Raw genomic sequence first — 24,918 nt, 5'->3', positions numbered from 1 at the left:
ACTATACTCACCTGTGCCCCCTAATTCTCCTGGAGCTCTGGCATCCCACTATTGACTCTTGTCTTCCACTGTCGAGACTGATGCAAAGTAACTATTCAGTTCCTCTGCCATTTCTTTGTTTCCTATTATTACTTCCCCAGTCTCATTTTCCAGTGGCCCAATGTCTATTTTTGCTTTTCCTTTATCTTTTATATATTAAGAAACCATATTTGTGTCTTCTTTTATATTACTAGCTAGCTTACACTCATATTTCATCTTCTCCCTGCTTTATTGCTTTTTCAATTGTCCTCTGCTTGCTTTTAAAGGCTTCCTAATCCTCTGGTTTCCCACTAATCCTTGCCACTTTGTATGCTTTTTCTTTTGCTTTTATACTGTTCTTGACTTCCCTCATCAGTCATGGATGCCTTAGCATGTTTCCTCCTCCTTGGTTTGAGTTTCTATTGTGCCTCCCCCAAAACTCGTCCTATTGCTGTTTCACTGTCTTCCCTGCTAGGCTCCCTTTCCAATCAACTCTGGCCAGCTCTTTCCTCATGTCTTTGTAGTTATCTTTATTTAATTGTAATATCATTACATCTGATTCCAGCTACTCCCTCTCAAACTGCAGGAAAGATAAGCTTAACAATATGGGTGTGACACCTGTGAATTGTGTTGCTGAAGGTCATGAACGTATTTCTTATTCAGATGCTGAGTGACCTTATGTATATTGGCTGTAATTATAAGCTAACAAAGCTGGAAGCTAAATGTAACCTAAGGGCCAGTTTAATAATGCTTGAATTAACCTGCCATTTTACTGCACCAAATCCTTACAAAATGCTGTGCATTACATCTTAAGCAGTGGTTTTAGTTAAAACAACAAAAGTGGGTATTTTATGGCAGCAATTTCACACAGCCATAAGAGAAGTGAATGCCAATAACAAAAAGGACGAAGGTTGAGGGGGAAGGGGGGGGCATATTGCTCAATACTCTTGGAAGCCATTTTTCTAATCTTTAAAAATTAGAATCAATAAAATAGTTCATGGGTCCTGGGAATTGACTGAGCCCAATGAATGGTGATTCAATTGAAGCATTCGAGACCGAAAGCCTGGTTCAGCCACAAGTGGAAGGGTACATGGATGGGGGTAGAAGAAAAATACAAATGTTACAGTGAGGATGCAAGCAAGCAGAAAAGAAGAAAAATCTCTGTTTAGCAAATGCAATTTCAGTTTCATTTCAGCTTTGATTTAACTTTAAATTAACAGGTCAGATCCTGATGAAGTAAAATTCTACTGTTACAGAATGCATTATAAAGCTGTGTTTTAATACTTGGCTAGGCTGGCATAAATATCAGTACAGGTCAGATCAAACTTTCAGAGGAATTTAAAAGAGAACTGTGAGATTGTGCCATATGGAATGTATAAGACAGATAGCATTTAAGGAGAAGCTTGATGCGTTCGTAAGAGAAAATGGAATGGGGATTTGGAATGGGCATGGAGGATGGCTGGAAATATTGGGCTGAATGTCTTGTTTTTATATTCTTTATTCTATTTACTCTATATAATTCTATGTGCTTTTCGGAAACTAGAAAATAATTTTAAAAAGCTATCATAGAGAACCAGAGAAGGCAAGGTTTATTTTGTAGTACTGTTAGTTGTAACACTTCTTTTAAATTCATGAAATAAAGAGAATATGAAATTTTTGCAGCAACTTCATTTTGGTGTTAATGTACGCCTACTTGCGACACTAATAAAAAAACTTAAAATATTCTTTTATTTTCCCATTTTATCATGAATTTATTCAACCAAAATAAATTAATCGTTTGGTAGTACAGAACTTGAGTTTTGCTGAAAAAATACGCACGTTGTTGAAGGTTTTTGTCTTGTACTCATCAAGATAATTTGCAAGAATATAAGATGCAAAGGGAATGATAATTTATACTTCATGGGAAGAGAGTGCCGATTGATTGGCAAGTGGACTCTGATTGCTAGCGGTATTGCCAAGAAGAATGCCCCAGCTTACTGATGACTAGCAGTTGACTGTCAAGCTTTGTTTGAATTCAAAACAGGCAGGTTGACTCTGACTGCTCAAGGCTTATAACTTGTCCTGAAGCCAAAAAGCTTCAGCAACATGTTTTTTTGAAATAATTGAAGTTTTTTTTCACATTAGTGTTAAGTAGTGATTAGAGTAAGAAGTTTCAGAATGCCAGGTTAAAGTTCAACAGGTTTATCTGGTATCACGAGCTTTCAGAGCATTGCTCCTTCATCGAGTGACTCACTTGATGAAGGAACAGCAGTCAGAAAGCTCATGATACCAAATAAACCTGTTGGGCTTTAATCTAGTGTTGTGAGACTTCTTACTGTGCCCACCCCAGTCCAACGCCAGCATCTCGACATCATAAGTAGTGATTAGAATTGGATAAAATGACGTAGTGATTATGTTAGTGAACTGATAATCTGGAGCTCTGAATAATAATTCAGAGACCAAGGCTGGAATTTTACTGTCCTGTCCACTACAGGAATCTGAGCACCCGAGGGGTGGACAACCTCGGGTAGGACTTTACAGTTTCAGGACGAGCAAGGCCATAAAATCCTGCCCCAAGAGTTCAAATCCCACCAGCACAAGTTGGAATTTTAATTTTTTTTAAATCTGGAAAGGTAAGCTGGTTTGAGAAGAATTAACACCAGCTTCATTCTCAGGGACAGCCAGGGATGGGCAACAAATGCCAACCTTACCTGCGATGCCCACCTTCTGAAGATAATAATATATGCAGCAAATGCCTCAGTGTTCTCTGTTGTGCCATCTGTGCTCCATTTCTCCCCTGCTCCTACCACTGCCCACTTCAAAAACATTCAATGAACGGTTTTAAGTATTGTCAGCACCGAGTTACAGGTGGCAGGCTCCATAGGTATAAAATAATATTTGGCAAATTTTGGGGTCAACATCTGTCCACCAGGTTCACCTTGGTGCTATATTTCCTTACATCTGGTTGCAGGTGCTGGTAGCACCATACTAAATGTGTAACATTTAGCTCAATGAAAGCATTCTTGTCAGAGTCATGGATTCAAGCCTCAGCAAACATAAATCATTCCAGCTTGAGTGTGGTTACATTGGGTAATAAATTCCATAACGCACCAATGTACTGTTCAGTTGGCTTTGCACAATTTACCTCGACAGCAGCGCTGTAAAGCTATTGGCGTTCATATACTTCATCACTGAGAAAGCAGTGTTATGTATCAAATATATCCTTTTTTGTTTAACAGAAAGATCTGAACTCCTGTCAGACGTAAGGTCAAGACTTTGGTTCACATATAGGAAGAAGTTTTCCCCAATTGGTGAGTATTCTGACTGTACTCAGCATGGTTGGGACTCTCTGTTCTGTAGTAGTGATGTGACCTTAAAATACTCAAATGGATGGCATTACCTTCTCTCCCCTCTTCCCCACCACTGATATAATAATTAGCCAGCAGCAGTGTTATTGATCACTGTACAGTGAAGAGATAAATGCATTTGGTTGAATGGCATACTGAGATAAAATGGTGGTTATCTCTTCCTTGAAGAACCCCTCTTCACTGCATAGACTCGGCAGTGCCAAAGGAACGGAGCCTAATGTGGGGGGTGGGGGCCTCTGGGGGCTGATCGATGAGGACAGAGGGGGTTTTGCTGCCACTCTGCATTTGGGCTGAGGTCAGAAGGAGAGAGGCCAGAGGTCGGGGCTGACCATCAGGTGGGGGTTGGGGAAATTGGGAGAAATCAAGGCTGCAGAGTGGGGAGGTATCGAGAATAGCCCAGGCATGTTCGGAGGGGTGGGTGGGGGCAAGCGATTGGGAGGTGGGGGGGGGTGGTGGGTGTAGTCATATGGCCGAGGATTCAGGGGTCGTAGGGCTGGTCTGTGATCGAGCTGGCCAGCAATTGGGAAGACTGCAGTGTGGGACCGTTGTGCGTGTGCCAATCTCGGCGCTGACAGATCAGCACATTGGCAGTGGCCCTCTCAGCGTTGTGCTACTGGCCTCTCCAAAGGGAATAAGGCCCACTCCCTGATTTTTATAGTGAGTTATGCTCGTGCACTGTACGGTGCACAGAGTGTGGGAGATTCATTTTGAAATTTTCACTGAAAAATCAGCATGATTTACTCCAGTTTTACGCTAATTTGACATTTAGAGTTATTTTGGGAGAATCACCCCCACAACCTTTGAACCCGGGCAAAAGTACTGCTAAACTAAGCCAATCTGACCCATCTTCTGAATACTTTTTCAGTGCACATGGAGTAGACAGCGCTTTCCAGAAATGTTCACAACATAGGGAGGCTTTTCTTTGAATTTGCCCCATCCTATCTGTAGAATCTCCAACCCAAACATTTTCCGTGCCCGAGAGAAGGACATTGCTGTTTAGCTAGTTATCATGTATTCAATGCATCCTTGGGAAGCAATCCTCCATCTTTAATTGGATGGAACTCCTTAACAATTGCTCTCTGGGTTCCAGTTTGTGGGTTCTTCACCTGTATTTCCATAAACAAAAATCCATGACACCTCAGATCTGGTGTGTAAATATTGTCTGTGCTAACAAGCATTCTGCCATTCCGAGCACAGACATAGGAGAATAGCTCAAATGAATGTGTGGCATAAGAGTTGCTGCAAGAGGGAGGGTTTTAGGTTCCTGCATGACTGGGGCCATGTCTGGAGAAGATCGCCACATTTTCGGAAGGATGTGATTGCACTGAAAAGAATGCGAAATAGGTTCACCAGGATGTTGCCAGGGATGGAACATTTAAATTGTGAAGAGAGGTTGGATAGACTTGGGTTATTCTGACTCTTTAATTGGATGGAACTCTTAACAATTGCCCTCTGGGTTCCAATGGTAGCATTTTTGGGTTCCTCGTCTGTATTTCCACAAACTAAAATCCATGACACCTCAGATCAGGTGTGTAAGTACTGTCTGTGCTAACTGGCATTTTGCCATTCCGAGCGCACAAATAGGAAAATAGCACAGATGAATGAGTGGCTTAAAAGTTTGTACAGGAGGGAGGGTTTAAGAGTCTACAGACGGGATGGCGCAAATTCAAAGAAAAGCCTCCCTATGTTTTGAATATTTCTGTCTCACTTGGCAAAGATGTTGAAACAGTAAACACAACAATGGTCTCTTACAGCACATTCATAGAAGCACAGACTCATACAGTGCAAAAGAAGCCCTTCAGCCCATTGAGTCTGCACCAATACGTGAGAACCACCACATCTACCTACCTAATTCCATTTACCAGCACTTGATCCATAACCTTGAATGTTTTGATGTGTCAATTACTCATTCAGGTCCTTTTTAAAGGATATGCAGCAATCCACCTCCAACACCCTCCCAGGCATTCCAGACTGGCACCACTCTCTGGGTAGAAAGAGTTTTCCTCCTATCCCCCCTAAACTTTCTTCCTCTCACCTTGAACTTGTGTCCCCTTGTGACTGACTTTTTAACTAAGCGAACAACTGCTCCCTATCCACCCCGTCCATGCGCCTTGTAATCTTGTACATCTCAATCAAGTTGCCCCTCAGTCTTCTCTGTGTTCCCACAGTTTTCTCTGTGTTCCCAACAAAAACAATCCAAGTCTATCCAACCTCTCATGAGAACTTAAATGTTCCATCCCAGGCAACATCCTGGTGAATTTCATCTGCATCCTGTCCAGTGCAATCGCATCTTTCCTATAATGTGGCAACCTTCTCCAGAAATAATCCCAGTGGTCCAGGAATCTAAAACCCTCCCTCCTGCACCAACTCTTAAGCCACACATTCATCTGTGCTATTTTCCTATTTATGTACTTGCTGGCACGTGACACTGGGAGTAATCCAGAGATTACAATCCAAGAGCTCCTGCTTTTTAGTCTCGTGCCTAATTCCCTGAATTCTTGATGCAAGACATCATCCCTCTTCCTACCTAGGGCATTGGTACCATTGTGTACCATGACTTTGGCCTTCTCACCTTCCCCCTTCAGGATGCCTTTCAGCTGTTCAGTGATGTCCTGGACACTGGCACCAGAGAGATAGCACACCATCCGGAGTGACATCAACAGCCACAGTATTGCCGTGTGTACATCTAATTATAGAATCCCTTATTATATTGCTGTTCCTCCCCTCCTGTTCTGACACGCTGCTTGTAATGCCAGAGCTTGGTACTATCTGCGCTCCCTGGAGGAACCAGTGCCCTCATTTGCATCCAAAACAGAATACTCGTTTGTGAGCAGGATCTCAGGGAACTCCTGAACTACCTGCTTGTTTCTCTTAGACTGGCTGGTGGTCACCCATTCCCTTTCTTTTTCAAGTACCTTTAGCAATCCATGATGCTCTTTGGGTGTTCCACAGTGTTACCAGTTGTCATTCCAGCTCTAAAAACTGGAGCTTCCTTATTTAATTACTATTACACAGCTGTAAGTACATATATTACATAAAATCTGTTCCTATTTTATATATTAACCTGTAGATTGTCTGAAAAGATAAAATATTCGTAATCAAATCCTTGACCGCAACTTGGCTGGAGGTGCTGAAACTTGTCGTAAATTCTCTGTTTCTGTTCACACAGGGGGGACTGGTCCGTCATCTGATGCTGGCTGGGGATGTATGCTGCGCTGCGGGCAGATGATCCTAGCACAAGCATTAATATGCAGACACCTAGGGATAGGTGAGTATTTATGGTCACCACTCATTCCTGAAATCTGAACCATGTAGATGTTGAGCCAGCTGAGTGTCATGTTGTTGGAACACCGGCTTTGGGATTAGGTGTACCTTTGGAGCCATCTTCGTGCTCTCAGGAAATATTAAATGGTTTTTGAGCACACCCTCTTTCACCGCTTTCCAACAGGAAAGAATAATCTTTATGCAGACCTTGTTCAGTAACTGAGAGTAGATTGCTCTGTCTCACATAAGGGCCTGATTGATATAAAAGAAATTAATAGTCAGTTCACTCTCAAAGAGGGCTGTAGCCATCCACAACTTCTATTGTGAGTAATTAATTAACTTCATAGTCTTGTCTCTTAGCGAAGTCTCCCTCCCTGCTTGAATATAATTTCCATCACCTGCTTTTATTAAAATTCATTTGTGGGATGTGGGCATTGGCGAGGTCAGCATTTATTGCCCTTGAAAAGATGAGCTGCTGTCTCGGACTGTTTTAGTCCACCTGGTGCAGGTACATCCAGAGTGCTGTTAAGGAGGGTGATCCAGGACATTGACCCAGCCACAGTGAACAAATGGCAACATAGCTCTAAGTCAGGGTGGTGACTTGGAGGAGATTTGCACGCGGTGGTGTTTTCAAGTCATTTGTTGGTCGTGTGTCACCAAATTGTATCCTGGTCTCTCCTCTTAACCCCTAAAACCTCTTCCTTTCTGGACACCTTCCCCAGTTCCAGCCATTCCTCTTTTAAGATCCTTGTTCTCTACCATGGCCCCACTCTTGCTATCATCCTTACTTTAAGTTTCTTATCAAGATATATTCAATGTTATTTTCTTCAATGTTTTGTACTGTGTGACATCTTGGACAGAATATTATGGGGGGGATGGACAGCTTGCCCCCATCCTTGAAGCAAAGCCAGCATGGAGCTGACCCACTCTACACTAGCCTGACCTGCAGCACAAAATGTATTGTGGGTAGGCTAAATAGGGGCAGCAACAGTGAGGCTGTCTCGCCCTAAGGTGCTGCCAGCCAATTCGATTGGCCAGCAGCTCCCCCAAGGGCACATTAGTGCACACTGCCAGGACTGCAATGAGGAACACAAACGTAATCTATGGATCCCAGAGCAATGTTAAGTACAAGATGAAATTGCTGGGGCCTTGAGAGAAATCTTTGTATTCTCACTGGCTACAGGGAGGTCCCAGAGGATTGGGGAAAAGCCAACGTAGTTCCTTTGTTTAATAAGGGCAGCAAGAATAATCCAGGTAATTAGAGGCTGGTGAGTCTTACGTCAGTGGTAGGGAAATTATTGGAGAGGATTCTTTGAGACAGGATTTACTCCCATGTGGAAATAAGTGGACATATTAGTGAGAGGCAACATGGTTTTGTGAAGGGGAGGTCATGTCTCACTAACTTGATTGAGTTTTTCAAGGAAATGACAAAGATGATTGATGAGGGTAAAGCAGTGAATGTTGTGTACATGGACTTCAGTAAGGCCTTTAATAAGGTCTCTCAGGGCTGACTGGTACAGAAGGTGAAGTCACATGGGATCAGAGGTGAGCTGGCAAGGTGGATACAGAACTGGCTCGGTCATAGAAGATAGAGGGTAGCAGTGGAATGGTGTGTTTCTGTATGTGACAAGTAGCGTTCCTCAGGGATCAGTGCTGGGACCTTTGCTGTTTGTAATATATGTAAGTGATTTGGAGGAAAATGTAACTGGTTTGATTAGTAAGTTTGCGGATGACACAAAGGTTGGTGGAGTTGCAGATAGCAGTGAGGACCATCAGAGGATGCAGCAGGATGTGGATTGGTTGAAGACTTGGGCGGAACGATGACAGATGGAGTTTAATCTGAACACATATGAGGTAATCCATTTTGGAAGGTCTAATACAGATAGGAAATATACAGTAAATGGCAGAATCCTTAAGAGTATTGATAGGCAGAGGAATCTGGGTGTACAGGTACATAGGTGACTGAAAGCAGCAACGCAGTTGGAGAAGCTAGTCAAGAAGGCATATAGCACCCTCGCCTTAATCAGCCAAGGCATTAAATTTAAAAATTGGCGAGTCATGTTTCAGCTTTATTGATCCTTAGTTAGGCCGCACTTGGAGGATAGTGTTTATTCTGGTCGCCACACTACCAGAAGGATGTGGAAGCTTTGGAGGGTACAGAAAATATTTATCGGGATGTTGCCTGGTATTAGCTTTGAGGAGAGGTTGGAGAAGCTTGGTTTGTTCAGTTGAGGGGCAACCTGATAGAAGTCTACAAGATTATGAGAGCATGGACATACTGGATAGTCAGAAGCTTTTTCCCAGGGTAGAAGAGTCAATTACTAGGGGGCACAGGTTTAAGGTGTGAGGGACAAGGTTTAAAGGACACGTACGAGGCAAGTTTTTTACAGAAAGGGTGATGGGTATCTGGAACTCGCTGCCAGGGGAGGTAGTGGAAGCAGATATGATTGTGACTTTTAAAGGGCATCTTGACAAATACATGAATAGGATGGGAATAGAGAGATATGGTCCCTGGAAAGGTAGGGGGTTTTAGTTAAGTCAGGCAGCAGGGTCGGTGCAGGCTTGGAGGGCTGAAGGGCCTGTTCCTGTGCTGTAATTTTCTTTGTTCTTTGTTCAGGATTGGGCAAGGCGAGGGGAAGTGGGGGAGATGCGTTTAATGGAGAAGATAGGTAAGAAGAAAATGGGAGTGTTCTATCTTAGTGGGCTGCCACCTTTGATCTGAAAACACACCCACCAAAAGATAGTTCCCCATCTTTCTTCCTGCTCTTTATACAAGTTTTTTCAAAAAGCAGCTTGCCATTCCCACCGGACTGCATGCCAACTGTTTTATGGCATGAGTTGCATATTATCGGGGTCAATTGGATCATTTAGAAGCTTAATTGACCCTTAATTATTGATTTAAATATGGCAGCCTATATCAGCATATACCTTCCCGTGCCCTCTACCCGCAACCCACTCCTTCTCGGGGGTGAGTGGGAAGTGGTGGAGTGGACACCTGCCCTAGTTTCTGTGCCCCACCTTGCCGAAAATACGTCCCATGGTGGCACGTAAAATGCAGCCCCTGATCTTCTGTGATTTAGTCTTCACCTCAACTCACCTTTCCCTTTCTCTTGTAATTACACTTCCCCGCTGTACTCCTTTAACTTTCTATTTCATATGACCTAATATTCAAGACCAATTTCCTTGACATTACTATAGGCAAGGCCAGTCACTCCCTTGTGTCTCTCATCAGCTGTATTCCCTTGGTCCTCTCCATATCCACTTCCTTCTTTGCTGCTCCTGAAAGAACTCAACTCTTCCCCTTCCCCCACACAAGTCATTTACAATTGCATTCTCAAGCTTTCAGCTGTCTAACCTTTGGCCTCCATTCATTATGGTATTTATGCAGCTGCCAGTCTGCTCAACTACTTCCTTACACCCATTTTGAAATGCCTTTGTTCCCAGTAAATGCTTATTCTCACTGATCATGATCTTTCTCTTGATATGGTCCCTCTTTATTCCTTCAAGTCTATGGGGTTTAGCTATCAGCATGTTAGTGCACAGTCAGTTTAATAATCCATCGCTGCATCCAGCCTTATTGGGCCTTGTTTTTCTCCACTCAAATAGCTTAGTAATCCAGGATTGCTCTAGAATATAAAGATATCCCCAGAGTAAATAGTGTCTCAGCTTTTTTTCCCCATTGTCTCTCTTGCTATTCTCCTCCACCTACATCTCCAAAATTTGCAAGGAGCTCATGGACTTGATTGAGATTGAGACTGTTTGTTCAGGTGCCAAACCCTTATCTCCAAATCTGTATCATTCTCCATTTTCCCTCTCATCTTTCCTCCTACTCTTTCTATGTTCACCTATTCCATATATTCCAGCTCCTGCCTTCGATCTTCTCCCACTAAATTGCTGACCATCCATTTTCCCTTCCTGGCACCCATGTTAAATCTTGCAAATGGTTGACTCTCCTCAGATGCCAGAACCCTCACTTTCTAACCAATCATCATCATTTCATCTCAAAAACACCCACTCTTGAATCCTCTATACTTGCAAGCTACCATCCATTCTTCTCTAAAGCCCTTTAACTACTCTCAAATTTGTGCCCATTTTACTACCATTTCATATTTGCATTTCTTTCAACTGCCACAGCACAAATCTAATCAGTCATGAGTATCATTCTGTTAGACTGTGTTGTGGAATCCTACTTCATCTTTGACAACCGCTCTGCAGCTTCTGACACAGTCAACTGCACCATTTTTCTCCAGTACCTTTCCTTTGTTATCCATTTCAGTAAGACTGTATTCACTTTGTTTCATTTTCAGCTATCCAGTCGCAGCCAGAGGTTTTCCGGCAATGACTCCTTTTCCTGCCTGTTCACCATTAACATAGCAATCCCCAAAGGATTGATTCATGACCCCGTTTTCTTCCCTAGCTACATGCTGCTGGGGTCAAATTTTACATAGATGCTGCTGACACTTGACTCTACTTCCACAGCCTTTGTTAACCTGTCCACTGCCTCTTTGTGATCAGACTGTTTGTCCAACATCTGCTTCTAGCTGAGCCAGTTTCCTTCTGTTTAAACTTGCAAAGCCTAAAGCCAAGGGATGGAGTTTTCCCATCCCGCCGCCATGGAAATCGTAACGGACCACATAAAGGTTTGTTGACCTCGGGTGGGATTTTCTGGTTTTGGGGCGAGTGTGTCTGGAAAATCCCTGACCCTTCCGCTAAATCATTTCAAACTTGACTCTACTTCCACAGCCTTTGTTAACCTGTCCACTGCCTCTTTGTGATCAGACTGTTTGTCCAACATCTGCTTCTAGCTGAGCCAGTTTCCTTCTGTTTAAACTTGCAAAGCCTAAAGCCAAGGGATGGAGTTTTCCCATCCCGCCGCCATGGAAATCGTAACGGACCACATAAAGGTTTGTTGACCTCGGGTGGGATTTTCTGGTTTTGGGGCGAGTGTGTCTGGAAAATCCCTGACCCTTCCGCTAAATCATTTCAAAATACTCACGCGTGTTTTGTTTCAAACTGTGGCAAATGTCACAACTGCTGTTCTGAAATGTTGTGATGCAGTTTAAGTTACTCAATCAGGTTAGTTACTGATGTCTCTATTGATTTGAAGGCTCACACTGCCTACTTCATTCAACCCTCCCAGCCAGCATCTTATATCGTTAACTGTGTCTTTCTGAAATGAACTTAACTGCCTTTCATTATTTCTTCTGCGTATAATTACCAAAATTGCCAAGCTTCCATTGTTTTCAATGCATTAACCCAGCTATCAGATTCAAGCCAGCGTTCATGACTGTGCCTCTATTGATGGTAATTAAAATTCACCAAAGCCATGGCCACATAATTCTTCTCAACTGATTTTTTTTTAACCAGCCACCCTGTTTTAAACAGAGATACTGAGACCAATGGGTATTGTAGTTAATACTTGGCAAATAGTTTTTAAATGGGGGATAATTCATCTTTTATTTTGAATTATTATTTTTGTACCCGTATATACATTTGATTAGTTGATTAATTGAATGGTATTGTTGTAGATTGGCGATGGGAGAAAGGCAAATGGCAACCTGAGCAGTATCACCGGATTCTACAATGTTTTCTAGACAGGAAGGACAGCTGTTATTCAATTCATCAAATGGGTGAGGAAACAACATCCTGTTAACAACAGTAAATACACTGTAAAAATATATTGGACAATTGCTCTGCCTGCTAAAATAAAGATAAAAATATGAAAACGCTAACAGTTATAATTTTTAACATTAAAAGTTTAAAGTTTATTTGTTAGTAGGCTTACATTAACACTACAATGAAGTTACTGTGAAAATCCTCCAGTCGCCACACTCTGGTGCCTGTTCGGGTACACTGAGGGAGAATTTAGCATGGCTAATGCACCTAACCAGCATGTCTTTCAGTCTGTGGGAAGAAACTGGACTACCCGGACGAAACCCATGCAGGGGAGTCTGTGGAGAGTCTGTGTCCCCGGGGAGAATATGCAGATTCCACACAGATAGTTACACAAACCAGGAATTGAACCCGGGTCCCTGACGCTGTGAGGCAGCAGTGCTGACCACTGTGCCACCGTGCCGCCCATGACATGTCCTTAATACTTTTTTTCTTTTCCAAATTGTAATCATCTGGTATTTCATTCTAGTCACAATTCCAGAATACATAGTATTTTGCTTTTATTCGAAAACTTAGACCAATTGTAGGAGTTATTAGCAACAGTCTGATCACAATGGAACTGCACATTGAGAAGTGGAATCCTTTGATAAAGCAGTACCAGCTGTAAATATGGGTTGTAGCTTGGGATTGTAGCACATGACGTAACTTGATTACAGTTTTCTGTGCGAGTAGTAGTTTTTGCGATAACTGCTCCTTGGACAGCTCGAGATAGGAGTGTCTCTTCCTCGTATATTCTAGAGTGGGTACGGGTGGAAGTTGTGTGCTTTTCATGATGTTTCTTTACAGCTGGGATTATTAGAATGTGAATCTCAGCTACAGATGGTTTTTGATGCAGTATCAATTTTTTAAAAACCAAACTGAGGTAGTTAATTGAAAAAGAAGAATGTTTGAAGGACATGGAGATTTAACAGAAAACTGGGATTAGGTTTGGTGTCATATGTGGAGGAAAACACCACTTTGCTAGCCTAAGGTAGTGTATTACTGGACCAGTCAAGTTTTTCCCCATATAATCGCCACCTAATCTTAGAGGGAAGCATGAAACAGATTGTGTATAGAGAAAGAGAGAGCACTATACTGCATGTCCTGTCCTACTGTTAAGTGCTTGACTCGAGCAGATGCCTGTAGCCAATTGGTTTCCCACTCCATTGAAGAATGATGTACAGTATGTGCATGGCAGATAAGTGGGTGGTTCCTTCTAACCTGAGCAAAGAAAGATTCTGTCTGTATGTCTCCTTCAGCATAAGGAGAAGAAAGGACAAGTTGAAGTTTTGAACTCCTTATTCCTCATTTGTATTTATAGCAGTCAACACATTCAAAATTAACATTCCACTGTGAATATCTCTGGGAGAATTCATGTCAATATATTATTATTGACCTGCTCCAAGCTAGGTATCTGCAGAACAATCGATAGATACAGCCCCTACACAGTTATACAGAGGATTAGTCACCTTGCAATCACCATTGACCATGATGGAGTGTTTTATAATCCTGAGGCACCATCTGATCCTACAAGGAGTTTACTATGGGATGTTGAATTTGGCTATCGTTTGAGGCATTGGCATGACCTTGAAATGCTCAATGCAAAACTGAGTGAAAGTTAGAAACAGGGTGACCAACTGTCTGAAAATTTACGGGATTGTCCCATAACTCAGCCTCATCATGTGTCCCGGGGCCTTTGAAACTGGAACACTGTTTTCCCTGAATTAGCAATGTTGGAGTTTATGGATCACCCCCACTCTCCCTGCCACCTTAGCTTTTGCTCTCTGACATCTCCCCCTCACCCACATTCTGGCAGGTTTGCGCCTTGAATCTTTCACCAGGAGTTGGTCAGAGGCTATTTCTAATTTTTTAGAATGTGCATTATTCTGGTATTATTCTCAAATGGTTAATCCAAAACAGGGCTTCAGTAATTTAGTAATACCTGTATAGGAATGTAGTATCTTTTGATTCCAGACAAATGGTGAGGCTAACAGAAAGATGGGATTGGACTGAACCAGTCACATCCAAACTTAGTGCGTAGAATTTCTGATTTAAATTGAAAATGCAGCATTCAGAACGTGTTTCGGATTTGCTTGTGCTACAAAAATTGTAACCTAGCTGTTTTAGATTTAAGCCTTATTAGATGTCACGGTTGAAGTCTATCACTTACTGATTCATGCCAGGATATGATTGTGACACATACTAATACTGAATTCTAACTCTTTTATTGTCTTACTTCTCTAACAGCTCAAATGGGAGTGGGTGAGGGAAAATCTGTAGGGGAATGGTATGGACCTAATACAGTGGCCCAAGTATTAAAGTAAGTGAAAATTCAGAACAAGAGATGGAATGTCCTATCAAACTGTTGAGTCAAGATGCTCTATCATCCTGTTTAGAATGTATTTTTGTTGACTCTTTTTATATGTATTTTGTGTTCGTGAGAATTAGTCTTAGGGCATAAAACCCATTATTTATGGGAGTGGAGTAAGGAACAAAGAAAAGTACAGCACAGGAATTGGCCCTTCGGCCCTCCAAGCCTAACTAAACTAAATAAAACCTTTTGCTCTTACTCAGTCTGTATCCCTCTATTCCCTCCCTATTCATAAGATAATGAAGGGGATGGATAGGGTAGAGGTAGAGAGATTCTTCCCGCTCAGAAAGGACACCAGGACTAGAGGGCACAGCCTCAAGATAACGGGGGGGCAGTTTAGAACGGAGTTGAGAAGGAATTTCTTCACTCAAAGGGTGGTGAATCTCTGGAATTCTCTGCCCGTTGAAGTGGTGGAGGCTACCTCGCTAAATATATTTAAGTCACGGGTAGATAGGTTTTTGGTAGGCAAGGGAATTAAGGGCTATGGGAAGAAAGCGGGAAAGTGGAACTGAGCCACTTAAGATCAGCCATGATCTTATTGAATGGCGGGGCAGGCTCGAAGGGCTAGATGGCCTACTCCTGCTCCTATTTCTTATGTTCTTATGTTCATGTATCCATCCAGATGCCTCTTGTAAGTTGCTAATGTGCCTGCTCCACCACCTCCTCTGGCAGCGCATTCCAGGCACCCACCACTCTGTGAGAAAAACTTCCCCCATACATCTTCCTTAAATTTTCCATCTCTCACCTTGAACCTGTGCCCCCTTATAATTGACATTTTCACCCTGAGTAAAAGCTTCTGACTATCCACCCTGTCTACGCCTCTCATAAGCAGTGGGAAGCATGTTTTCAGGAAATACTGGGATGGTCATGTCAAATCGAATGGCAGGATATCATTAATATTTTCTTTTACATTGTTTCCTGCCTGTAAATCAGTCAGAGTAAGAAGCTGATCAGCTGCGAGACAAGAACGCCAATGGTTGAAGTCTGCAGCCAGAGACTACTGAAGACAGTCCCCAGGAATCAGAAATGGTTGGGCAATAGTAGGGAGTCTCAGAGCATGGCAGTAAGAAGGAGGGGAAAAAGGTATAGTGTGGGTGATGTTGAGAGGATTTTCCTCGCATGGGGAAATCTAGAACTAGAGGGCACAGTTTCAGAGTTAACAGGCTCCCATTTAAACTGGAGATGAGGACCAATATCTCCTCTCTTGGGTCATTAATCTACACACTTGTCTACTGTAGAGAACAGTGAAGGATGGATCATTGAACATGTGCAATTTTTGATTACAAGAGTCAAGAGTTATGGGGACAAGCAAGAAAGTGGGCTTACATGCACAATCGGATCAACCATGATTTTATTGAATGTGAACCAGGGGTGAGCGGCTGAGTGGTCTACTCATGCTCCCATTTCTTATGTTCTTCTGTGAGGGTCTGACAATTGTGGAGAGTGAGGCAGATCATGGAAGAATATTTACTTGAGTGGCTAGGAGAAGCACTCCTGCTCCTCTTGGTCCACGAGCAGGGACTTTTCTGGTGCAGTGGGCAAATTGCACCTCCCTTTAGTTTCTGAGCGCTGGGAAATCCAGCCTACAGTTGTTACATTCAAATAGCTGCCAAGCTTTGAAGAACACAATTTAAATGTTATAATTATAATATTACATATGAGAAGAAAACAATTGGAAGAAACTGATAGCACTAGTATAAGGATTATTAAGCAATGAGGTGGGGTCAGAGGAAGAGGGAATACAATAAGATTTAAATGATGTTTAGAGTGCATGCATGTGAACACAAGGTAAATAAGGTCAGTAGAGACAGCAAATTGGAAGTGCAGACAGCAAATTGGAAACATGATGTTGTGACAAATTCCAGAAACCTGGGTCAAAAGGACAGTTTTGAATTCTGACTATCCCGACATACACAGTGTTCAGGAAAGATAGGGACAAAGAGAAAGGGAGGGGGTTAGCAATATTGATTAAGGAGGATATTGTAACGATGAAGCAAGAGAATGTCCTAGAGGGGTCAAGAGTAAGAATCTCGGTGAGCCAAGAAACAGTAATGGTACCATTATATGGGAGGGAGTTTTGTGCTTCTGATTTTGGGGGGTGGGGGTTAAGATGAAGTAACAAAAAGCTGCATGTGACAGATTTCAGATTGATAATCCAAATGAAAACCAGGCCAAAGTTTAGAAGGGAGGTGAAAAAAATGGGAGAAACAGAATAAGAGAAGATTGTTTCCATGCAAATAATAAATAATGTGCAAGGGTACGGGGAAATGACAGGAGAATGACAAAAAGTTATAGACTGGAATGTTAGGATTCCAGTTAGGATTTTCCTATCCCGCTGAAGTGAACGGAGATTTGGCTGGGTGCCACATTTGCTGACTTTGCTGTAGCAGGAGTGTGGCGTGAACAGCTGGTACAATCACATCCATAATGTTCTTTGGAGAGCTGTTGCAGGCATGAAGGGCCCTGTTTTACCATTTTGATTCTAAGCGCTGGGTGGACATGAAACTGGGAGTGTTTCGGATCCAACTTTTAGACCTGTTATAAGGCATGCCTATACACACTCTGTGTGCTAAAATATCAGCAATTCCGAATCGCACTGCACAAGCCTGTGGGCAGGGCTTAACACACCCGAAATCCTGCAGCTCCAATCAGTGCCTCCAACTGCGCACGCGCAGAACAAAATGATGACAAGGTACCTCACAAGAGGTTATTGCAGAAGGTAAGGGGGCATGGAGTTGGGGGTAGGGTGTTAGCGTGGATAGAGGATTGGTTGTCAAATAGGAGGCAGAGAGTGGGGGTTAATGGGTGCTATTCGGATTGGCGGTTGGTGACTAGTGGAGTGTCCCAGGGGTCGGTGCTGGGGCCTCAGCTATTTACCATTTGTATAGATGATCTGGAGGAGGGAACCGAGTGTATGGTGTCGAAATTTGCTGATGACACCAAGATTGGTGGAACGGCAAATTGCGCGGAGGGTGTGGAGAGTCTGCAGAAGGATCTAGATAGGCTGGGCGAATGGGCCAGGAACTGGCAAATGGAATTTAATGCTGGCAAGTGCGAGGTGGTCCACTTTGGTAGGAATAATGGTAGGAAGGACGATTACTTACGTGGTGAAAAACTGCAGCAGGCGACAGTGCAGAGGGACCTTGGGATTCTTGTGCATGAGTCGCAAAAACCCAGCCTGCAGGTGCAGCAGGTGGTCAGGAAGGCAAATGGGATGCTGGCCTTCATAGCGAGGGGGATTGAATATAAAAGTAGGGAGGTCTTGCTGTAGCTGTATAGGGCATTGGTGAGGCCGCAGCTGGAGTACTGTGTGCAGTTTTGGTCGCCGCACTTACGCAAGGATATTTTGGCCTTGGAGGGAGTGCAGAGGAGGTTTACTAGGCTGATTCCGGAGTTGAGGGGGTTGAGCTATGAGGAGAGGCTGAATAAACTAGGCTTGTATTCGTTAGAGTTTAGAAGAATGAGGGGAGATCTCATTGAGACATATAAGATGATGAATGGGATGGATAGGATAGAGGTGGAGAGACTCTTCCTGCTCAGAAAGGACAGTAGGACTAGGGGGCACAGCCTTAAGATAAAGGGGGGGGTGCGGTTTAGAATGGAGTTGAGGAGGAACTTCTTCACTCAAAGGGTGGTGAATCTCTGGAATTCTCTGCCCGTTGAAGTGGTGGAGGCTGCCTCGCTAAATATTTTTAAGACGCGGGTTGATGGGCTTTTGATAAGCGAGGGGATTAAGGGTTATGGGGAGAGGGCGAGAATGTGGAACTGAGCAGCGACAGATCAGCCATGATCTTATTGAATGGCGGGGCAGGCTCGAAGGGCTAGATGGCCGACTCCTGCTCCTATTTCTTATGTTCTTATGTTCTTATAGAATGCTGCTCCCCTGCCACATCCCTTCAGGACTGGATAATGCCTCCCCCTGACCCCTGCAGATATTACCCCCACAACATAAGTGACCCCCTTGTTCTCTGTCTCCCTTATATCCCCACCCCCCAGACTGATTGCGGGCCCTTTCTCCCCACCGATCTCAGGCAGAGTGGCAGCGGACCCCCCTTCCCTCCCCACTGATCTCAGGTAGCTTTGCAGCAGACTCCCCTTTCACCACCCCCCCCCCCAACCCCCCCAATCTCAAGTAGAGTGGCAGCAGGCCCCCCTTCTCCCACTGATCTCAGGCAGCTTTGCAGCGGACCTCCCTTTCAGCACCCCCCACTCCACCGATCTCATGTAGTATGGAACTGCCCCTGCCAATGATGATGTGGGTATGCCGGCGTTGGACTGGCGTAAACACAGTAAAAAGTCTGACAACACCAGGTTTTAGTCCAACCTATTTATTTGATAATATACTCACAAGCTTTCGGGGTTAGCCCCTTCGTCAGGTGAATGGAGAGTTCTGGCCTCAGACAGAGCATATAAAGCACAGACAGTTTAGATCACAGAGTGACGGCGGTTCCATCTCCCCTTCCCCTCCATTCTCTCCAAATAGAAACGTACAATAAAAATGTTTCTTTTTTCACAGGAAACTTGCCTTATTTGATGACTGGAATGCTCTAGCAGTTTACATTTCCATGGACAATACTGTAGTTATTGAGGACATCAGTGAGTTTTAATGTTTTTCTTACTCAGTCAGGCAATTCTTTTTTCCGTAATTAAGACAAGAGTGCGAAGAATTGGATGAGTCATTCTAAGCTCGTATAAATGGCTATGGTGATGATTATGGAGTCCAGTTTCACTCTCTGTCATACAGCAGCAAGCAGGGTTGTGGTAAAATTGTTCAGGGTTACTTGAAACCAATCTTGAGTGAGAATTCATTTTCCTGCCATGACACAATGTTTAGTGTGAAAGTCCCACTCAGTCGTAAAACTCAACAGCTCCTATTATTTATTGATTGGCACATCAACAGTGAAACAGTTTATTCTGGGGATTTCCAAAGCTTTCTGTTTATTGAACATATACTAAATTCTTGTGGAGCACCGCAGGAATTAGATTCCCTTTCCTCATCTAATTGTTGCAAAAGAGTTGTATTTGAACATACTAATAGTTTAAATCCTCTTATTCTGCCAGTCTTTGATTGTTCCTGACCCCAGCATCCCACCTTTTACTGGGTTTAAACAAAATGCAGTGGGTATTTTGCGCTATTTTCAGATGCAGAGGATCGGAACTATCTTGCTATTTTTATGACTACATTCATCACTTGGTCAAAATCCTGAGACTCCCTACCAGTATTGTGGATGCACCTTCACAAGACAATTAGGAATGACAATAAATGTTGGCTTTGCCAGCAATGTTTATATTCTCTGACTTTTTAAAAAAATGTATCCATCTTAAAAAATATAAACAAACACACTAACATCTCAGTTAGAATACTGGACAAAGAAATTTCAAAATTCATATTCACACTGGAATTTCAGTGCTTTTGATCCTATTGCCTGCAGGTTGCAGAACCTCTTATGTCTTTGTAAGTTTTCAAAACTGAACCCAGCAATGATTTTATTTTTAATTTAAAAGATTCCAGTCCTTGTCAGCATGCACCTGTTTGTTTCTTCTGAAGCATTTGCAAATAACAAACAGCCACTAAATGGTGATAATGAAATCTATAACCTTTGGACCCAAAACAGAAGTGACTTGTTCCTTAGTCTATTGAAAAGAGTTCACACTAACATGCTGATAGCCCAAATTTCATACTAAACAATGCAATGTTTACCTTTTTAAAATGGAAATAGTACTGATGTTATATTTTACAAAATATTACGCTAATTGAGTATTTTTGTGAGATTTTGTATGTGATTACTTTAAAAGAAAGCCTTGTGCCAACAAAAAAGAAACAAGGTTAAAATGCATTGCCATCTTTATTTTACTGCATTTCTAAATGCGGCAATTCTGAATCCTCTTCTCCAGATTAAATGTCCAGACAAGCCACCACTTGTTTATCTGCACTTTTTTTCCACAAGCCTTCACATGAACTGCCTTAAAGCCATCTTCATGCTTTTCGTTATGGGGTTCCTCTCCACTTTTAGAAATTTAAATTAAGTGGTTTATAAAGAACAAAGAAATTTACAGCACAGGAACAGGCTCTTCAGCCCTCCAAGCCTGCACCGATCATGCTGCCCGACTTAACTATAACCCCCTACTCTTCTGGTTACCATATCCCTCTGTTCCCAGCCTATTCATAGAACCATAGAAAATTACAGCTCAGAAACAGGCCTTTTGGCCCTTCTTGTCTGTGCAAAACCATTTTTTGCCTAGTCCCACTGACCTGCGCTTGGACCATATCCCTCCACACCCCTCTCATCCATGAACCCGTCCAAGTTTTTCTTAAATGTTAAAAGTGACCTGGCATTTACCACTTTATCCGGCAGCTCATTCCACACTCCCACCACTCTCTGCGTGAAGAAGCCCCCCCGCCCCTCCTAATATTCCCTTTAAACTTTTCTCCCTTCACCCTTAACCCATGCCCTCTGGTTTTTTTTCTCCCCTAGCCTCAGTGGAAAAAGCCTGCTTGCATTCACTCTATCTATACCCATCAAAGTCTTATACACCTCTATCAAACCTCCCCTCATTCTTCTACGCTCCAGGGAGTAAAGTCCTAACCTATTCAATCTCTCTTTGTAACTCAGCTTCTCAAGTCCCAGTCACATCCTTGTGAACTTTCTCTGCACTCTTTCAACCTTATTTACATCCTTCCTGTAACTAGGTGACCAAAACTGTACACAATACTCTAAATTCGGCCTCACCAATGCCTTATACAACCTTACCATAACATTCCAACTTTTATATGACATGTATTTGTCAAGATGCCCCTTAAAAATCACTATCGTATATGCTTGCACAACCTTCCCCGGCAGCGAGTTCTAGGCACCCACCACCTTCTGAGTAAAAAATCTGCCATGTACGTCTCCTTTAAACCTTGCCCCCAGATCGTAAACCTGTGCCCCCTAGTAATTGACTTTTCCACCCTGGGAAAATGCTTCTGACTATCCGTTCTATCCATCCCCTCATAATGTTGTAGACTTCTTTCAGGTCACCCCTCAACCTCCATCATTTCAATAAGATCAAGCCAAGTTTCTCCAACCTCTCCTCATAGCTAATGCCCTCCATATCAGGGAACATCTTGGTAAGTCTTTTCTGTACCCTCTCCAAAGTTTCCACATCCTTCTGGTAATAATGGCGACCAGAATTGAACACTATATTCCAAGTGCGGCCTAACTAAGGTTCTTAGTTAGAAATGTCTTTTTGTTAGCAATGTTTTAGAAATACCCTTTTTTTCTGTTTTAACATAGAACATAGAACATTACAGCGCAGAACAGGCCCTTCGGCCCACGATGTTGCGCCAACCAGTTACAAAACAATGACCCACTAACCTAAACCAATCCCTTTTCGTCCGTAAACCTATCCACGGATCTCTTAAACGCCCCCAAACTAGGCGCATTTACAACTGCAGCAGGCAGGGCATTCCAATCCCTCACCACCCTCTGGGTAAAGAACCTACCCCTGACATCTGTCCTATAACTACCCCCCCTTAATTTAAAGCCATGCCCCCTCGTGCTAGATTTCTCCATCAGAGGAAAAAGGCTATCACTATCCACCCTATCTAAACCTCTAATCATCTTATATGTTTCAATAAGATCCCCTCTTAGCCGCCTTCTTTCCAGCGAAAACAACCCCAAATCCCTCAGCCTCTCCTCATAGGACCTCCCCTCCATACCAGGCAATATCCTGGTAAACCTCCTCTGCACCCTCTCCAAAGCCTCCACATCCTTCCTGTAATGTGGGGACCAGAACTGCACACAGTACTCCAAGTGCGGCCGCACCAGAGTTGTGTACAGTTGCAACATAACGCTGCGACTCCTAAATTCAATCCCCCTACCAATAAACGCCAAGACACCGTATGCCTTCTTAACAACCTTATCTACTTGATTCCCAACTTTCAGGGATCTATGTACACATACACCTAGATCCCTCTGCTCATCCACACTATTCAAAGTCCTCCCGTTAGCCCTATACTCGACATATCTGTTATTCCTACCAAAGTGAATTACCTCACACTTCTCCGCATTAAACTCCATCCGCCACCTCTCGGCCCAGCTCTGCAACCTGTCTAAGTCTTCCTGCAAACTATGACACCCTTCCTCACTATCTACCACACCTCCGACTTTGGTGTCATCAGCAAATTTACTAATCCACCCAACCACACCCTCATCCAGATCATTAATAAAAATTACAAACAGCAGTGGCCCCAAAACAGATCCCTGAGGCACACCACTCGTAACCGAACTCCATGATGAATATTTACCATCAACCACCACCCTCTGTCTCCTATCCGCTAGCCAATTCCTGATCCAATTCCCTAGATCACCCCCAATCCCATACATCTGCATTTTCTGCAGAAGCCTACCATGGTGAACCTTATCAAACGCCTTACTAAAATCCATATACACCACGTCCACTGCCTTACCCCCATCCACCTCTTTGGTCACTTTCTCAAAAAACTCAATAAGGTTAGTAAGGCACGACCTACCCGCCACAAAACCATGCTGACTATCTCCAATCAATTCATTACTCTCCAAATAACTATAAATCCTATCCCTAATAATTTTTTCTAAAACCTTGCCCACAACAGAAGTGAGACTCACCGGTCTATAATTCCCGGGGAAGTCTCTGTTCCCCTTCTTAAACAATGGGACAACATTCGCTAACCTCCAATCTTCCAGTACTATACCAGAGGCCAACGACGACCTAAAGATCAGAGCCAGAGGCTCTGCAATCACTTCTCTTGCCTCCCAGAGAATCCTGGGGTAAATCCCATCCGGACCAGGGAACTTATCTATTTTCAGACCCTCCAGAATATCCAGCACATCCTCCTTATCAACTGTAACACTGTCAATTCTACTCCCCTGCAACCCAGTGTCCTCCTCAGCTATATCCATGTCCCCCTGCGTGAACACCGAAGAGAAATATTGGTTCAATGCCTCTCCAATCTCCTCCGGTTCCACACATAACTTCCCTCTGCTGTCTATAACTGGCCCTAATCTTGCCCTAACCAACCTTCTGTTCTTGACATACCTATAGAACGCCTTAGGATTCTCCTTAACCCTATCAGCCAAAGTCTTCTCATGTCCTCTTTTAGCCCTTCTTAGCTCACTCTTCAACTCCCTCCTAGCCAATCTAAAGTTTTCTAGTGCACTATCCGAGCCCTCACGTCTCATCCGAACATAAGCCTCCTTTTTCCTTTTAACCAACGAATCAACTTTTTTGGTGCACCACGGTTCCCTAGCCCTACCAATTCCTCCTTGCCTGACAGGGACATACCTATCACGGACTCACAGTAGCTGCTCCTTGAAAAAACTCCACATTTCGGACGTTCCCAGTCCCTGTAATCTCCTAGTCCAACCTATGCTTCCTAATTCTCTCCTAATAGCCTCATAATTACCCTTCCCCCAGCTAAAACCACTGGCCCGAGGTTTTATCAGACTGTTTCCACTATATGAGTTAACGTTCTGAATATTGTCATGAATGCATCTCATTGTTGCAAGCTGGTCACATTGAAGACAATTAGTGTATTGGCACTGAGACTGTGAAGAAATACATTTAACACCATGAATTCTCCATTGATTGCTGATTTAAAATTTGTAAATTTCTTACTTTTGTTATTTTAAATTTGTTTCAGAAAAACTTTGCAAACATTGGTCTGAAAATTGCAGGTTACAAACAGATACCTCACTATACAGAGGTGATGTATCCAAAAACCAGTCTGTGTCTGTACACTGTAGGGATTGGAAACCACTTCTGCTGATCATACCTCTTCGTATGGGAATAAACCACATCAATCCGGTTTACATCAATGCACTAAAGGCAAGTTGAAAATCCATCTGTCTTTCAGGGAGGAATTGTCAGAAGACCTCTTGATCTTCATGGTTACTGATTCTAAAATAATGCGAGCCAGGGTAAGGTGTATCTCAGATGAAGTCACATCGGAGAAATGACATGAGGTATATTGTGGCCCCTCTCTTTTGCAAGGGTGTAGTTCTGGAACATTTGTGCATTGCAGTCCATTCTCAGGCTTCAGCCTATGCGGCTATTAACGTTGTTCAGTAGAAACTCTGGCTTTTGAGATTTATTGCTTCCTTCATGGTTACAGTTAGTCAGCCTCAGACTGAAAACTTTGTTGCTGAAAAAATGCTGAGATGAATCCAAATCACAATATCGTTTTAAGCATATATACCTGACTTAAGTCAGTCACAATTTGGACATGCTCAAATAACGAGTAGT

At 43.1% G+C, this 24,918-nt stretch overlaps 1 protein-coding gene across 1 annotated transcript in view; it reads left to right on the top strand.

Annotated features, from left to right (window-relative positions):
- Window positions 1-24,918, top strand: part of atg4a (autophagy related 4A, cysteine peptidase) — a 53,202-nt gene that overhangs the window by 12,633 nt on the left and 15,651 nt on the right. The window contains exons 3-8 of the mRNA XM_080187900.1: window positions 3,237-3,308; window positions 6,535-6,633; window positions 12,158-12,259; window positions 14,529-14,601; window positions 19,169-19,248; window positions 24,317-24,501. Of these exons, the coding sequence (XP_080044026.1) occupies window positions 3,237-3,308; window positions 6,535-6,633; window positions 12,158-12,259; window positions 14,529-14,601; window positions 19,169-19,248; window positions 24,317-24,501 (611 nt within the window). The remainder of the gene's footprint in view (window positions 1-3,236; window positions 3,309-6,534; window positions 6,634-12,157; window positions 12,260-14,528; window positions 14,602-19,168; window positions 19,249-24,316; window positions 24,502-24,918) is intronic.

The sequence above is a fragment of the Carcharhinus amblyrhynchos genome, chromosome 4, assembly GCF_965287045.1.
Source record: "Carcharhinus amblyrhynchos chromosome 4, sCarAmb.v2.hapA, whole genome shotgun sequence".
NCBI lineage: Eukaryota > Metazoa > Chordata > Chondrichthyes > Carcharhiniformes > Carcharhinidae > Carcharhinus > Carcharhinus amblyrhynchos.
The sequence above is the reverse complement of the archived record's forward strand: the minus strand, read 5'-3'. Positions and strand labels throughout refer to the sequence as shown.